The sequence below is a fragment of the Desmodus rotundus genome, chromosome 9 (genome assembly GCF_022682495.2).
Source record: "Desmodus rotundus isolate HL8 chromosome 9, HLdesRot8A.1, whole genome shotgun sequence".
NCBI lineage: Eukaryota > Metazoa > Chordata > Mammalia > Chiroptera > Phyllostomidae > Desmodus > Desmodus rotundus.
The window spans coordinates 6,886,565-6,904,535 of record NC_071395.1 but is presented as its reverse complement, the minus strand read 5'-3'; the positions used below and the strand labels follow the sequence as shown (position 1 = coordinate 6,904,535).

The following is a 17,971-nucleotide window of genomic DNA, read 5'->3' as shown; positions in this document are numbered from 1 at the left end:
TTATTAGTACTACTGTCATTCAGGTGAACTGACACAGGTATATGGGTGAGTAGTTTAGACGTCAAAGCCCGCCGCAGGTGTGTCTGGAAGGGCTTCCTGTAAACTGGACGCCGCCCAACGTCGTGAACGCGACTCGTCTCACCTTCACCTCAGTGGAGGTCAGAGGTTACTTCTCATCAGCACCGACGTGCGTGGCTTTCACCTCCAATTCCATTCGACCTGGAAGACTTGCCACTGCAGGCATTTCGCTTTTTGTTTTGTTTTGTTATGGTGGGAATTCGAAACTAAGGAGAGACTTTAAAATAAACAAAACAATGGATTCAACTGTATTACTACCACTGAGACAAAGCTAAGGTCTGTCTGTCACAGAACCAGTGAGAGACCCTGAAGCTCCTCAGGGCAGCAGCCTGTGTTGATGGAGTCAGGGAGTCAGAGTAAGCAAGACCCTCTCAGACTCTCAGCTCTGTCACGGCAACAGCTCCGCGTTCACCACCATATACCTTGCACTCGGCCCAGAGACGGTTCAGTAAATATTTGAGGAATTGATTTGTGGACATTATTATTTGTTCTCGCCTGTGTGTTTATAACAGATTGCTTCCTGATTTTAACAACTACTATTCACTCTAATACAGGACACTTGAGAGACCAAGTTTTAAGCTGTTTGTGTAGCTCCTTTGGGGGGGGAAAAAATCAAAGCTGAAGTTATTTTGAAAGTGTTAATCTGTTGATTTTTTTTAAGAAGCAGAAGGTCAAAGGATAAAATCAATCCTGAATTACTATTTTAATACTCAGAAACTGAGTTGCTCTTTTAAGTTATTTTTAAGACTACCTCATATCTACTACTTCTAACCTGAGACTCTTGAAATTCTCTTTGGCCAAAAACAATAGAAAAAAAAAAGCGTTCTGTGCACAAGGCGAGTCCAGCTAATAAAGCACAGAGGACGCTAACGTATAAAGTGCAGCACGTGCCCACGCAAAGCAAGCAGCAGTCCTGACCTCCGGCACCAAGCCGCAGCGGACTGACTGGCACTGCCTCGCTGCGCCCAGGGTTGAGCCCCCCACCCAAGAAGCACTGTGTGGGGCTCCAACGAGGCACAGCGTAGCTGAGAGGCCCAGTGGCTGATGGGGTTCTGTACTGACAATCACTGTGTCTGTTTCATAAGACTATACTTTCATTTGAATGCCAGAGAATACTGAAGATAATAATATAGAGGATACTTTGGCGCTTTTAATTTTTTGCCACAGGAGGGGTTCCTGTGGCAAAAAAATAATGTAAAATGTACTGTTGTAACCATTTTTAAATTGTGATAGGATATACCTAATATTACATGTATCAGCTCACCCATTTTTAAGTGTACAGCTCAGTGGTGTTGTGTGTTCACATCGTTGTACAACCAGGCTCCAGGACACGTGCGTAAGAAATGAATGAGTCCTTTAGATGTGGTGCATTATTACTAAGAAACTTTATTTTGTACAAAGATAATATTTTTGCTCAAAGCATGAATATATATCTGACTAATAAAGATTCCACTTTGTTCATTTTTTTTTTAAACAAACCCTCCCTCCCTCCCTCGCACGGCTGGCTAATAGGAGTGAGCTGAGTCGACAGAAACGTCACACCCAAGAGCTGCTTTCTCAGCTGGAAATGGCGAATGAGAAGGTAGCTGAGGTAAGACGATGACTCTCCCGGGAAGTGCTTCTGCTGCAGCTTGGTGTACACGTTAGAGAATTGCACTAAAACCAAGTCCAGATCAATTCTCTACGTGCAGATGGTCACACAGACGTGAGTATTTCTGGTGCAAACCATCCACACCCTGAAAGTCCACGCATAATACAACGTGAAGAAAAGTTTCAGCATCAGCGATGCATCGCACGGAAGTGACCAAAGTGGCAGCTGGGGCAGTGGGGTTGGGCTGCGGCTTCAGAGACCTGCCAGGGCCGTCCTGATGTCACCGTGCGTCTGAGATCCGCCTGTAACCTGTTCCTTTCACTAAGTTTTCACCCATCGCAAGAGACACGTAGAAAATACTTCAGCCTAGTAGAATATATTAAAACACTCCTTTAGATTACTTTAGAGCTAAGTATAACAAGAGTTCGGTTTTTTTCTTTGAAGTTCTAAAAAAGTAAACATTTCCTAGGTTATGATTAGAGCATGCTAGAACTCGAGTTCTTTTGATGTTCTAACTTCGAATCTATTTGTTGGAATTTCTTTAATAGGCTCCATGGACCCCTGTCTCGCTGTTGCCTTTTGTAGGTACCACAGTGAGATTACTCTTCAGCTTTGTAGCATCAGGAATTGATGTGAACCATTCAGGAAACAATTAAACACTAGCCATGAAAGTATTCTTTGGTGTAGTTCCCACTTCCAGAAATCTGTTCTCAGGATGTCATTTAAATTATGAGAAAATGTAAAGGGAAATATTCAACACAGTAATGTTAATAATATTGGAAGGTCAGTCGCAACCACAGCGACCCGTGGGAAAAGAACACCACCCATGTACTGTGACTCACGTAATCTGGACCACGCCTCACCCGTTGTTGCAGCGGCACAGGACAATGCGTGTTACAGGCAGTCTCAGTGTGGCTAGAAAATGGTTACTATGGACGATGGCAGCTTCCCCCCCAAGTTTTCTCTAGTGCCATCGGTGTGCCTCTTAAATTTAAGGCTCTGTATTTAAGCAACTCGGTAAATTGGAACAGCTGATATAGTTCTCACCATAAAATTTCATTTTGTTTTGGAACACAATAAGAAATATAATAAGCTCATTTTAACAGGATACGGTTATTTCGATATTTTATGTTGTTAGACATGGACATTCCCTGAATCACTTGTATGTTAGGATATGGGAAGCATACAGTTCTTCACAGAAAATGTGTTTTCTTGCTGCTCCTGATTAGGCTGGTTAGTCTCCTAATTCCCACAAGTGCCAGAAAGTGAAGCAGTTCCAAGTTGTACAAAAACGTTTTCTCCAGGCAAGTGCGTGTGGGGAGGGCTGATGTACTTTTTAATGGACGGCATCTCTGAGCTTGTGTGCATCACAGCCTGTTGCCACAGCTTTACGTCCACAATGCCTGTCTAGTTTCCGGAGCCCGCTGCAACATTATTGCAGACCAGTTGGGCTTAAACAACAGAAATGTGTTCTCTCTCAGGTCTGGATGCCAGAGGCCCTCAATAGAGAAGTCAGCAGGGTCGGGTCCTTCTGAGGGTTCAGAGGAGACTCCCTCCGCTGTCCCACGCCTGCCCCTGGCTTCTCATAGCCCCAGGCATTCCTCCACTTGCAGATGGTGGGCTCCTCATTTCTTCTGTGCTCTTCCCTTTGCACATGTCTGTCTCTGTCCAGATCCCCCCATTTTATGGAGACACCAGTCATATTTGATGAGGGCCGAGCCTAATAATATCATCCTAACTTAATCATTAGCAAAAAGCCTATTTCCAGATTAGGTCACATTCGTACGTACTAGGGGTTAGGACTTCAATGTCTTTTTTTCTTAGGGATATAATTCTACTCATAACAGAATCTTAATAACTCTGTTGACCCTAATGCTCTCTGGAGTATATGGCAAGGTCTGTCCAGAAGGTATCCAGCCATGTAATATGGAAAATAGAGACATTTATTAAGGAAGATATGAGAAACATTGTACATAGGACAATGATGCCTCAGTCCCCTACAAAGTAGGCACCTTGGGACCTCACACAGTTCTCCCAATCACCATCAGCTGCCCTGTCATATTTTCCTGAATCTCATCAATTGTCTGAAATCTCTTCCCTTTCAATGGTAATATTAGTTTTGGGAAAAGCCAGAAGTCGCAGGGCACCAAGTCTGGATGTAGAGGGGCTGAGTCACCTGGATAATTTGATAATTCACCAAAAAACTCTGCATTAGATGTGATATATGTGTGGGTGCATTGTTGTGATGAAGCTGCCAATCACCAGTTGCCCATACCTGTGGCCATTTTCATCATATTGCATATCTCAACCAATGAAGAACATTGAGGTAGTAGTACTCCTTTTTAATTATTTGGCCTGAAGGGGCATACTCATGATGGACAGCACCTTCCCAATCAAAAACACAGTTAACATGGTCTTGATCGCCTTGTGACTTTGCCGTGCCTTCTTCAGGCGTGGAGAACCAGGCGACTTCCGTTGGGCCAACTGCGCCTGCATTTCCGGATCACAGCTGTAGATGCAGGATTCATCTTCGGTTACAACCTTCTTGAGGAAACCTGGTTCACTGGTAGCGGTTGAATCAAGTCATTAGCAACTGCAGCACGACGTTCCTTCTGCCCTGGTAGCAAAAGCTGCAGAACAAATTTCGCCACAACATGTTTCGTGCCAAGATCCTGAGTCAAAATCTCGGACACAGAAGTTTCTGGAATCCCTAGATCAGCTTCTAGTTCTCGCACATCCCGTCGCTGATCTTTGTTCATCATTCTCAGGTGTTCTGCCTGCTGCAGGCCTCCCAGAATGTGGATCACTTTCAGCGGATCACGACCATCTTTGAAGCGTTTGTGCCACACTTTTATTTGTGCTGCACTCATTGCATCGTCCCTGGAAGCCTTCTGAGTCATCTAATAGTTTCTGAGGAGGAATGTTCAAGCTCAATGCAAAATCTGATGCAGACTCGTTGCTCTACTCACTCAGTCATTTCGAATGTGATGGTCACACAGTACACATGCTCACTCAGTGGTGTCTACTGGCCCCACTAGTACAGTGAAGTCATCATTGTTCATGTTCCAGTCCACTTGCCTTGGCTGCCAGGTTACATCGATGTCACGCAAACTGCTCTTGTTATATTAACAATGACTGGACTTTTTCCAGACAGACCTTGTATACTGTTTGGGAAAACATGTAGAAATAGAGTTCTTCACCTTTTAAAGAATAACTTTAGAATATAAATCATTTAAGACACATCTAACTCTTTAAAAACCAGGATTTATAGAATGAGCATTTTCTGTTTCTTCAAATTTAATAATGTTGATCCCCACTTTCCCTGGAAGCTCATTCTAGCCCAGTGGCCCTTGAGGCCCAGTGGGCAGCGTCCGTGCCCCCTGGGACCTGGGCGGAATGCAGGCTCTCAGGTGGGAAGCAGCTCTGGCTGGGGGGCCCCAGGGTCTCTGCTTTCATGCTCCCCACATCCGAAGTAGTGCACTAGTGTCTCGAGGTCAATGGGTCGAACACTGAAAATCTTGTTCTTCACTTTAATGCACTTCGCTTTGCATTTAATTCCCTTTTTTTATGGCATGTAGTGGTAAAAACAGTTTAGTGAGGCTGTAAAACCAACTTTGAAGTTCATAGCTTGAAAAATGTAAACTTAGAGACACATTATCTCTGCATTTTATAAAGGGTAAAGTGATGTCCAGATTTTTCATTGATTAGTCCACAAAACGTCTCCACATTGTGTTGCGTGGGGTTTTCTAACTGGTGTGTTTTATATTGCCCCTCAACAGAGTGAAAAGTTAATCCTAGAGCATCAAGAAAAAGCCACCAGGCTGCAGCGGCGCCTCAGCCAGGCGGAGCAGAGAGCTGCCTCGGCCTCGCAGCAGGTAGGGCGCTGCCTCGTCCCCGGATGCCGGGCCGTCCGTGTGGGCCTCAGCTAAGGGAAGGCCCTCACAAGTTCCCGGAGCACTAGTACTTTTATTTTTCCTCAACTGAACTATTTAAGTGAGTCTCTTTAACATTCGAGGTTGAAAAGGTAAACTTAAGAAACAAACAAGCATCTCCTTCTGCTGACCCCCACACCTAGAGCTGCACTGCCCACTCATGGCCACTAGCCACTGGCGGCCGTTTAAAGTAATTAAAATTAAATAAAATGAAGATTGAAATCCTCAGTCACACCAGCAGATTCCAAACGCTCGATAACCATGTGCAGCCAGAGCTGACACAGGAGACAGCGTGGATGGGGAACAGCTCTGTCCCCGCAGGACGTCCTGTGGGCAGCTCTGCTCTAGAATGATGTCGTGTGTGAAGCTGGGCAGGGGTTTGCTGACAGTAGATAACTTTGCTTTAATTGTACTGTTTCAGATTGCTCTTTGTTTTTATTGTAGTTTTTAAGTGGGAAGAAATTACTTTGCGTATCAGTTAACTTCATTTAATGTACATTTGTATGTGATAGTATAAATCTAGAATATGATATCAAGTCCAATGGGAAATAGAGTTGGAAAACGCAGAACACCACCAATGAAACACTAAGGGGTAATTTCTCACAGTGCACACTTGTCGTGAGGAAAAGGGCCATTTGTTCTGAGGTAGGAGCAGTAGCCGCTTCCACTGGGAGCAGGCTGAGGCCGGAGTAGTGGCTATCCAGACAGGCTGGGAAGGGCAGGCAGACGAAAACAAACCAAATTAGTACATTATCAATTATATTTGATTAAAAATGCACTATTGTAGTTCATATTCTTAGACATTACAGCATCCTGTACATAGTAAAGCAACTCTAAATACTGAATTCAGTTTATGTGTCTAATACAGATTTTATCTTGGAGTGTCCTTCTGCCATGAACATGACATGGCACTGGAATGAAATCTAGTCATGATTTGCCCTGCTGTTCCCCGCCCTCTCGAAAGTGATAGCTTTATCAAATACGTTTAATTTCTTATGAAATAATGAATTAATGGGTTGCCTAGCTACTCAAGAGTTCCTCCATTCGTGTGGATGATAAGGCAAAGGAGCCAGGTGTCCCGGGCGGTATTCTGAGTGTGTGTTTGGTGTCAGGCAAATAGCCTTCAGCCGCTAAGCAGCCGGGTGACTTGGGGCAAGTTCACTTCCCTGAGCCTCAGCGTCTCTGACACCTGCAGGGTGACACCAGCTCCCCAAGGGTCAGTGGGGGCCGAGGGGTCACACACGTAAAGCACCAGTCAGGCGTAAGAGAGATTAAATGTCTTATATCACAACCCGTAAAGCTTCCAAGTTTCCCTTTTGTAAGGAATATGATAAAGAAAATGCCTACTTAAAATCGTCTACCTTAAGTTCCTTAGTAAAAAGGTAGTTACAGAACCGTAATTATATGATCCGACCGGCATCTAGTTCAGGCCCTGCCCGCCCCCCGCCCCCCACGACAGAAGTAAACCTAAACAGTCTCCAGTTAAACTCTGACGGCAAAGATCCTGCCATCCTCTTTGTGAGCTTTTTTTAATGTTTCTGCAGTTAAGCAGTGCACAAATTTTCCCTTCAGCTTTTCTCCTTCCATTTTGCTCTCACTTGAAGACAGAAAGGACTCATCCCGCTTCCTCCCCATGCACAAAAAGGAATTGATTCCCCGGAGTTACTATTTCTCCATTTTAAATGAGTTATAACTTTCTTTATGAGACATGTGTTGGTTCTTTAAAACCTTTATCTTTGTCTTGTCTGAATTATAATTTGTTTCATTTTCCTCTAAAAACGGAAACCACTACATCCTGTGAAGGGCCTGGCGTCTCTTGGAATAAGGGAGTTCGGGGACTATCGCTGTCCGTAGCTTGTCACACTTAACGGTGCGGCCAAGCGTCAGCTCAGGGGCTCCACACAGGCCCTGCGTGGCCCTGCCTCAGTCACCCTGAATGTGCCCCTCCCACTCCCTCCGTCTGTACCTCTGTCACCCGTCCTTGTACTACGGTGACATGTTCTAAGTCACCGGTCTCCGTGAGTGTGTCCGTGTCTTAAATACCAGTGTGGTGTGGCCTTTCTCTGCAAGAACACCCAGCCCAGAAACAAGGAAAAGCACTCACTAAGTATGACTATGTAAAATTTCAGATTTACACGTTAGAGAGTCATGAAGGCAATGACAAAGAGAAGTGTGTGTAACACAGATGACAAAAAGGCCAACGCGGGAGACACATGTAAAGAGCGGCTAAGTCCACAAACCAGTGCGACAGCACCTTAGACGTGACAAAGGGTGTTGACAGAAAGGAAGGACAGATGGCTTTTTTAAAAGAGTTTATTTATTTATTTTTAGAGAGAGGGGAAGGGAGGGAGAAAGAGCAGTAGAGAAACACCAGTGCCTCTCACGTGTCTCCTACTGGGGACCTGGCTCGAAATCCAGGCAAGTGCCCTGCCCAGAAATTGAACTGACGACCCTTCCGTTCGCAGGCCGGCGCTCAATCCACTGCGCCACACCAGCCAGGGTGACAGATGGCTTTTAAACATTTTTTAAAGATGCTCATCCTCAGCCATGAAACAACCACAAACCTAAACTGCGTTCACACATCGCTTCCCACCGTCAGGTCCTGAGTGGGGTAGCACATGGTTCTGGCACTTCCTGGCGTCTCTGGCGTAAATGCCGATGGCACCGTGCCTTTGGAGCCCAGGTGGGCACCATCTTTCAGAAACTATAAATGCCCAGAATCTGTGACCGGCAGGTCTGAGAATTTATTCCACAGGTGGTGTGCTTGTCCCCAGGCAAGTCTGTGTGGGGAGGCATGTAAAATGCTCATTGCAGAATTGCCTTTAATTTTAAAAGACTGAAAACTATCTAAACGCCCATCAACAGGAAACCAGGTAAACTGTAGCAGTCCATGCAGAGGAGGCTTGCAGCTGGTGGGAGGAATACAGCAGATCTCGTGTGGAGCCATTTCTCACTCAGGTCACTTAGCAGGGAAAACAGGAGGAGAAGTTTGTGTTGTCCTTTGTAATGGTAAATGAAAAGGCGTGAGGAGACGCATACGTATATCCTCGTTTAGATCCGTGCAAGGAGCATGCTCGGAAGCCGGAGACGGTTGCTATGTCGGGGTGGGAGCTCTGCGGGGCAGGGCAGCCGGGGTAGGACTTCGCCCTGTGAGCTGTGGGTCCTGTTGTCTGTGCTGCCGGCTGTTTTTCCTGTGTGTGTGTATTCCGTGTCCACTTCAATCACTTCCTATTAACAGGTCAGGACTTTCCAAGCAGGCGCTTCTTGCTGTGATCCAGCATCCTTTCGTTCCCAGCCCGGCCTGTGCTGGCTTACACTTTGTCCTTTAGAACTCTGAGCCAGAAGTCCCTCGTCCTCCCGTGAATCCTGCCGGGGGTTCCGGGTCTGCGCTGAGCTGTGGCGCGTCACAGCTGACACACGCGTGTCTAGTGTGACGCAGACATTTTCAAGTCTCAAGAGGAAAATAGAAATGAACACAAAAAGTGGCCTCTTAGAAGACCCCTTCCAGCCCGATTGTTTTCAATGCTTGTAAGTCGTGATGCATCACACTGTATTCGCCCGAGATTCCCCTAGAAAAGGACCCACTGACTGACTGTGCGCTTCACTTGCAGCTCAGCGCGGCCACCGCGCAGAGAAGAAAGGCGGCCCCCGCGCCCACGCAGGGACACCCATAGACACCGGCGCTGAGCGGGGCGCTGCCCCAGGGAGCCTGCGGCCGGCAGGTTGCCACCATTGCGCGAGGGTGGCTGGAAAACAGCGGTGAGAGCTCCTGTAAGGGAAGAAAAGGACCCTGTCCTGGGCCTCAGGAGAATAAAGCCGGCCGGGGGCGCTCAGTCGCCTTCCTCACTGCGCCGCGTTTGTAACCCCCCTTCCTTCGGGAGAGCCCAGTGACTTTTCAACTATGCTAATCATGAGGAATTGATTTTAAGAAAAGTGCTAGAATTTTAATATTTGTTTCCAAGACTTGACAATTTTCTATCTCATTGTCACTTCTAACTCGTTCTTAAGGTTCCCCAGTGTCCGTTTGATTGTGAACGCAGAAATACAATAAATTGCGTGTTCTAAACGGAGGCTGCCGTGTGTCGTAATCTGTCACTGTTGTGGGCTGCTGTTTCACCACCGCGATTTCCAGTATTTGTCAAACACCGACACTGAAGAATGCGGGAGGTGTGGGAGGCTTCGTCCTGGTTTTGCTGTTACGCAAAGCAGCGCTGACCAAATGGTGCGAGTCAAGGGACTGCGTGGGTCCTGCACGGCTGCGGCCGCCGGACTTTCACGGGCCCACACGGCTCCCTCGGCAGCGCGGGTGGACGTGGCGCACCCTCCTTCCCAGGGATGAGAGCAGACAGGTGTGCGTCTGGCTAACACACTAGGGGACGTGGCGGGAGGGCGTTCGGGTTAAAGATGACAGCTGAGTGCAAGGTGACACGAAGACGTCCCCACGCAGGTACTCAGCCAGAGGTCAAAATGCCGAACAGGTGCGCACAGACGGGGCTGGCCCTGTGGTCTCGCACGCAGCTGCGAGGCGAGGCCGCGGCGGTCAGGAGCCTGCCCAGGCCTCGTGTTCTCGCCCTGAGTGTGGCCCTCCACCTCCTTCCTCGCAGGGTCCTCTCCGCACCCAGGGTCCCCCAACACATGCGTGTCGTGCGGACAACGACTCGGCCCAGGCAGGGCCCCTTTTTGTATCGCTCTTAACGGTCTGGCACTCACCAAATCTCGTACTTAACTCTCCGAGTTTTTTCCCTTCAATGGCCTGTCCTCCCCACAGACTGCAAGCTCCTGAGAGCAGGACTCACGTCTCCGTGACCTTAGCACCCACCAGGGTTCTGGCCCAGGGAGGGAGTTCAATAACTATTCGTTCAAATGTGGAACAAGACTTTTTAAGGACAGGACCTTAGGAAAGGTCTTCATTTATTGAATGAGCTCAGGAGGACGCGTGTTTGACGGAGACTGACCCAATGAGACAGAAAGGAAAGGAAGGGGGCAGTGGGGCCCTGTGCGCAGGGGCGCAGCGGTGGCCGCTGCCGCTCGCAACGGCACACCAGTGGTTCCATATGGCAGGTCGGTGGTAAGTGGAGGGACGCGTAGCTTATTTCCATTTCTCAAAGAATTTGCATTTGATTCTCTAAATTCCTTCCCATGTCATGCACAGACTAATTTCCATGTGATAAGAGTTATTTTCATATTCATGTTTATAGGATGTAGAATTTATTTTTAAAAACGGTTATTTAGAGATGTTGGAATTATATCTCACCAAAAAATGAGGCTGTAGAAGAAAGTACTTCAGAAACTAACCTCCTAGACAAATGGAGACTCGAACGAGCCAGGCTCACTTCTTCAAGGCAAAAATGGTTCCGCGGGACCACTTCCTCCCCACTTGGTCATAGGCACCGACGCTACATTTTTACATTAATCACCCCCTCTGCAGGTCACCTTCTTGAATACTTAGATATTCTCCAAGGAGAGGCTACTAATGTGCAGATAATTGGCTTTTCTGACCTCTGGTGAATGTGAAGAGACAAGATACCTTGAGCCGCAGAACTGAGCTGGTGTGGTTATCTTTCAGAAAAGTTTTGTAGCTGATGGTTTGTAATGTAAACATTTACTGAAAGCTTCGCTCTCTCTGAAGGTGGTCAGTCGTGCCTTCTTTTTCCCAGACAGGGTCATTTCTTCTGTGACTATTTGAGGAGATGGGGGATGAACAGGAAAGAGAAAAGAAATCACATCAATCTGAAATTAGGGACGACACGGCTAGTTCATTTTATTTATTCATGTGTCTTTATTGTGCCTCCCTGAGGAAAGAAAAGAGACGTGATTACCTCTTCTTCCCTTTGTGTACAAATATGCAAATTGGGGCAGCCAACAATCTTTCGATTCCCCCCCGGTGGGAGGGTGGTAACTACCCCCAGTACGGGAGAACATCAGCAAGAATTCAGCCATTCGTGTGTTCAGCGAATCCGAATATTTTATAGCTGCACAGAGTGCCAAGCCAACCCTCAGCCAAACCAAGAAAGACTGAAAAAACACTTTAAACATTTTACTATAAATTCTGTTTTCTAATCATAACGTGCTTTACCAATTTTTCCAAAATAACAAATCTTTTTAAAGTATATTTTATTGATTATGCTATTACAGTTGACCTAATTTTCCCCCTTTACCCCCAGTTGCCTGGTATCCCCCTTCCCTCCAGGAGTCTCCCCCCTTAGTTCATGTCCATGGGTCGTACATATAAGTTCTTTGGTGTCTCCATTTCCTATACTATTCTTAGCCTCCCCCTGTCTATTTTGTGTGCCTACAATTATGCTTCTTATTCCCTATCATTTCCCTCCATTCTCCCCCCTCCACCTCCCAGCTGATAACCTTCCATGTGATCTCCATTTCTGTGATTCTGTTCTGTTCTAGTTGTTTGCTTAGTTTTGTTTTGTTTTTGTTTTTTTAGATTCAGTTGTTGATAGTTCTGATTTGTTGCCTTTTTAACATTCATGGTTTTGATCATCTTCTTTTTCTTAGATAAGTCCCTTTAACATTTCATATATTAAGGGCTTGGTGATGATGAACTCCGGTAACTTGACTTTATATGGGAAGCACTTTATCTGCCCTTCCATTCTAAATGAAAGCTTTGCTGGATAGAGTCATCTTGGATGTAGGTCCTTGCCTTTCATGACTTTGAATACCTCCTTCCAGGCCCTTCTAGCCTGCAAAGTTTCTCTCAAGAAATCAGCTGACAGTCTTATGGGAACGCCTTTGTAAGTAACTGTCTCCTTTTCTCTTGCTTCTTTTAAGATTTGTTCCTTATCTTTAATCTTGGGTAATGTAATTATGATGTGTTTTGGTGTGGTCCTCTTTGGGTCCAATTTGTTGGGACTCTCTGTTCTTCCTGGACTTGTATGTCTATTTCCTTTGCCAAATTAGGGAAGTTTTCTTTCATTATTTTTTCAATTAAGTTTTCAATTTCTTGCTCTGTCTCTTCTCCTTCTGGCACCCCTATGATTTGGATGTTGACACATTTGGAGATGTCCTGGAGGTTCCTCAGCCTATCCTTGTTTTTTTTTGAATCCTTGTTTCTGCTTTTTGTTTTGGTTGAATGTTTATCTCTTCCTTATGTTCTAAGTCATTGGTTTGAATCCCAGCTTCCTTCCCTTCTTTGTTGGTTTCCTGTGGATTATCCTTTATCTCATTTAGTGTGACCTTCATTTCTTCCTTAATTTTTTTGCCATACTCAGGGAGTTCTCTGAGCATCCTGATCACCAGGGTTTTGAACTCTGCATCTGATAGGATGGCTGTCTCCATTTCGGTTAGTTCTTTTCCTGGGGTTTTGTTCTGTTCTTTCATTGCAGCCATTTTTCTCTGTTTCCTCCATTTGGCAGCCTCCTTGTGGTTGTTTCTGTGTATTCAGTAGAGCTGCTTTTACTCCCTGTCTTAGTAGCATGGCCTGTGTAGAAAAGGAGCCTGTAAATTGTGTGGGGCAGAGCCGTAGGTAATTGCGGGGACGGGCAACCTGCTCCACCGCTTTGTGGTTCTGTGTGGGGTAGGGCTTGGACAGGGGACAATGCCGCTGCCTGGCTTCTGGCAGTCGGCACGGTGCTCACCCCATTTCCAGTCTCTTCACTCCCTTCCTATGTGTGCCCAGCACCCTTCCAGCTGCTTCTCTGGTGGTGGATCCCAGAGTGGGTGGGTTTGTGTACATTCTAAGACTGTGCTGGCCCTTTAAGCAGCAAAAATCCAGCAGTTTCTTCCACCACCCCAACCTCTGCTGGTTTTACAGCCCGAGGTAATGGGGATCTATCTTCCTGGTGCTGGAACTCTGTGGTGTGTGGTCTGGCCTGGGGCTGGGATCGCTCATTCCCAAGGTCTCCCACCCATCCATTCTGTGGCTACCACTGCCTTTCTGCACACCACTGCCTATCCACGGGTCTTCACAACTCTGCCCCTCCTACCAGTCTGGATGTGTGTGTCTTCTTTAAATCCTTGGTTGTCGGACTTCCATACAGTTCCATTTTCTGATGGTTCTGGGTGTTACTAGTTTTGAGATCCGGTTGTAATTCTTTCAGTGGTGGTGGGAGGAGGCAAAGCATGTCTACCTACGCCTCCATCTTGGCTGGAAATCAGCGCACTCCAAAATAACAAATCTTTAATGAGCTTTTTCACACTTTATCAAAAAGAATGATTAATGTTTCAGTTTAAAGTGTGTATAGACATACATATATGTATACAGGGAGGGCACAAGCACTGTGATACCCAGTGTTACACTTGAAATCTTCCCCTTCCCAGCCCTTAAAACTTAAGAAAACATGTGGCTTTTGGGACAGTAGCCATGTTCTCAGGATCCATTTGAGGAGGAACTAAAATAAGTACGTACTTAGGTAACAAAAACCATAGGGTGGTCATTTCCTACAACCCCGACACCCAGCCAGCCACGAAAAATGCTTGCTAAGTGGTGTTCGAGCCCAGGGGCTCCCCACAGTGCTTTCCCATGTGCCCCCATTCCACAGACTCTCCCAACGGGCCAGCTCTCATCCCACACCTGTTTCTCCTGCCCAGAAAGGATATGGGAATGTAAGCAAATGAGAATAACATTTTAGGGATAGCTTTGAATCTGTTCTACTTCATTTCTTTTTAAATACACATTTTTAAATCTTAATCTTTTGTAGCAAATCACAACTGTCATTGTGCACGGCTGTTGAATTCACTGCAGGGGCAGTTTCCTGTCCCCTGAGATGGCCCAGTCCACTCCCAGCCACCTCGACCATTACAGAGCAGGTTCCTCCTTGCTCGGAGCTGAGCTGTCTCCCTGCCTCGGTTCCACCTTGCACACCGGAGCTCAGCTACCTGCCACGTGGCGGCACTCAGCATTTGAGAACAGCCATCACATTCTCCCTGCACCCGGTAACACATCTGTTTCCACTGAGGATTGGGCTTTGAGTCCGACCAGTCTCTGAAAGTTCCCCAATTCGCATATACCCTCCATCACTCATTCAGTCATGACGTACTGAGCATCTGCCGTGCACCAGGTATGCTTGGGATGCATCGGTCTTATGCCCAGAACCAGACATTATATTCGAGGTATAAAGTATTAATTCCTTGTTCCACATCATGACTCAGGGGTGGAGAGAGGGAGACACCTGCCTAAGAGCGGGAACGACACTCGACTATCCAGGGGATGGTTATGGCTTTAAAGGGCATGCCCTGCACCTTCCCCACCCCAAGCGTCAGGTGTGCTAGATTCATGGGAACAGACATATAATTTCGCATTAGCATTTAGGATGAAAAACAATGAAAACTACTCTTCTAGAGTACACTTTCTGTAATGCAGCTTAAAATCGTGTTGGCTTTTTTGGGAGTTGAATAATCACACAGTTGGGCAGATTCAGAGCATACTGTTGACTAAAACCCTAAATCTTTTCCAAAGGTTTGCTTGCTAAGCCCTGTCTTTGCCCCAGAAGCCAGACTGGTCATTTATCCCTTTTAAATTTCATTATTACAGTGTGCTGAGGCCATTTTAGCTCCAAATCCATCATCCAATTTGTTACCCATAAGCATAGGGACCACTTCTGATTTATTTTGTTTTACTGCCATATTTCTTGCACCCATGACCATTTTTTATTTACAGTGGATGTCATCTACGGATTTGACAAACGTGCTACCCATATTTCCATGAAAGGGTGAGCACTAGGTAGATCTGACTACAGTCAGTCTCAAGGCCCACCGACCACCACCTCCGGCAGGGGGTGGCCGACCCAGACCCGAGGCATTCAGCCCATCTCGCTGCTGCTTCACTATCACAGAAACTCAAGAACACCCATCCTTCGGCCTAGAAAAAAATTCATTGATGCCACAACTGTCACACTTTTCAGACCTAATCTGGTCATCCTGTCCAAGAAAGACTGAGATGGAGTTCTTCTTAGTAAAATCATGTAGCCGCCCAGGAGTCACTGCTTGTTCTTTCATGGGTTTTTTTTAACCCTTTAAGCCCTTTAATACGGCATCATGGAAATTTCCATTCAATATTTGAAAGAATAAAAAAGCCATCAGAGGATAATGTGATTGTTAGCACTTAGAACTGTAAAGATTAAAAATAGGAGACGAGCACCTCCTTTCATCTAAAAGAGAATGAAAGGAGCTGTGCTCACATTCCTACAGATAACTGGGAGGATCCGTCGGAGACTCTTTCCCAGGGCGACAACCACCATGCAGATCTGTGTTAATGGTGCCCATTCATTGAGCACGTATCATACAAGGCATGGTGCTGGCATTTTGTATGAATTAGCTCATTCACCCAAAGGCCCTGCTAGGTAGATAGGATCATTCCATTTCCAAAGAGGGAAGGTAAGGTGGGGGTTAAACAACTTGCCCAGGGTCAGAGCAGGGAAGCTGCCCTGCAGCTTTTCCCCCAGGTCTGTCCAGCACCAGGTCCTCCCACTCACAACAGGGCATCTTTGGAGTGTTCAGGGTCCACACTGTGACATCTCTCCCACGTGCTGACGGGGGTTGAGCCATCGCCTCTCAAGGTTCTCGCAGGCCCCTGGGATATAATTCCACGGGATCAGGAGGCTGAACTCACTGTGAGCAGTAGACAGTCTCGTGCCAGTGCCTCACTTGTCCCGGACTCACATAACTCGTTCCTGTGTCTGTCCTGTCCTCAGTTCAGGGATCCTGTTCTCTCGATGGGAAATACAGACACCAAATAGGACTCAAAAAGTGGAAAATTCCACTTTTCCATTCATCAGCCTTATTACAACCAGGCTTAACTGTGAGCCCTGCCCCCTTTTTTTCCTTTCATTTTTTTTTTTTTTCTTTCTTTTCCAACTCTAATCCAAAAAGCCCTTTTGGTCATCACATTCACATGCATTGCATAGAAAACATGCTACACCTAAGAAAGGTATCTTCATATATAGTGGGATTTGGTAGGTTTTTTTCAAACCTTTTATAGAAATGGGTCCTAACCTGAACAGCTAAGTAACTTTTGTGAAAAATAGACACAGATCTAAGCAAAGAAAGTGATAACATTTAGGCCTGGCTGGCCTGGCTCAGTGAATTGAGTGCTCAACTGCAAACCAAAGGGTCATCGGTTCAATTCCCAGTCAGGGCACATGCCTGAGTGGTGGAGCAGACCCCCAGTAGGGGGCATGTGAGAAGCAACCACACATTGATGTTTCTCTGCCTCTCTTTTTCCCTCCCTTCCCCTCTCTCCAAAAATACATAAATAATCTTTTTTTTAAGTTATAATATTTAGTGGTCTATCTCCTTTGAAGATTTCAAGATTTCTTTAATGGGTGGTGAATATTTCACCAAAAATCTATTAAATGTGTACCAAAAATCATATATGTTAAATTTTGTTTAGCAATTGTAGAATAGTTGATATACTATTGTATGATTTCCTATATCAAAATTTGGAACCTGGGACAAGTTAAAGCAAAATATGATCACAGGCATTTGATATGAAAAAGAAGCTCAAACAATTCTAACAGTAAGGCTGGACCACAGTGATGGAGGAAGAAGGAGCGTGCCCTAAGAGGCTGCTGCGTGGGGGAGGGGAACACCAGAGAAGACAGATCAGCTTCATGAAGAAAATGTTTCTGCCCTGGCTGGTGTGCCTAAGTGGATTGAGTGCCGGCGTATAACCAAAGGGTCACCAGTTTGATTCATGGTCAGGGCATATGCCTGCCCCACTAGGAGGCAGGCGAGAGGCAACCACACACTGATGTTCCTCTCCCTCTCTTTCTCCCTCCCTTCCCCTCTCTAAAAATAAATAAAAACCTTAAAAAAAAAATAAAGTGTTTCTCACTGCTAATAATCCTGAAATTAGAACCATCAGCAAGATTAGTGGGTAAAATAACCATAATTAATCCATAATTACAAAGGTATTATACTACTTAAAATGAAGCCATATGTAAGCCAAGTAGTAGTGAGAATGTCAAGATACATTAGTGTTAATTAGGAATGACAGTACATGTTATTTTTTTAATCTTTGGTATTTAATTTGGCAAATAAGTCAATGCTTGACTTACTTGTAAAAATTAACCAGATTTATTATACCTTATATCACAAAAATACTGATTTGAAGGTTTTGCATAACATCAATTTAACGTCTTTAAACATTAGTCCTAATTCAAGATTCATCATCAAGAAACTGTGATTTTAAATAATTCTCTTTAACTTCCCCAGCAATGTGTCAGGATGTAGAAATAATTGTTACTGAGTTCTTAATAGCTTGCTATTGTCTTTGTTCACTTATGCATATATTTTATCTGCAAATGGGAATGTGTGTGTGCTACAAAGTAAACGTCAATGACATTAACTACTTCCATTCCCCCTGGGAGAAGGCAGGGGCTGACCACAAACCGACTGTATTACTCGTCACCCATTAGTT

The 17,971-nt window shown here is 45.6% G+C and overlaps 1 protein-coding gene across 6 annotated transcripts in view; it reads left to right on the top strand.

The window, feature by feature from the left end:
• The window catches only part of SCLT1 (sodium channel and clathrin linker 1), a 107,868-nt gene that overhangs the window by 83,780 nt on the left and 6,117 nt on the right, over nucleotides 1–17,971 (top strand). For 4 of the 6 annotated variants that reach the window (XM_045202261.3, XM_045202259.3, XM_045202260.3 and 1 more), the window contains 2 exons: nucleotides 1,591–1,669; nucleotides 5,449–5,544. In XM_045202261.3, the coding sequence (XP_045058196.2) occupies nucleotides 1,591–1,669; nucleotides 5,449–5,544 (175 nt within the window). Of the gene's footprint in view, nucleotides 1–1,590; nucleotides 1,670–5,448; nucleotides 5,545–8,839; nucleotides 9,192–9,212; nucleotides 9,688–17,971 lie in introns of those variants that run through there. The other 2 variants (XM_024568892.4, XM_045202258.3) reach the window with 2 other exon arrangements.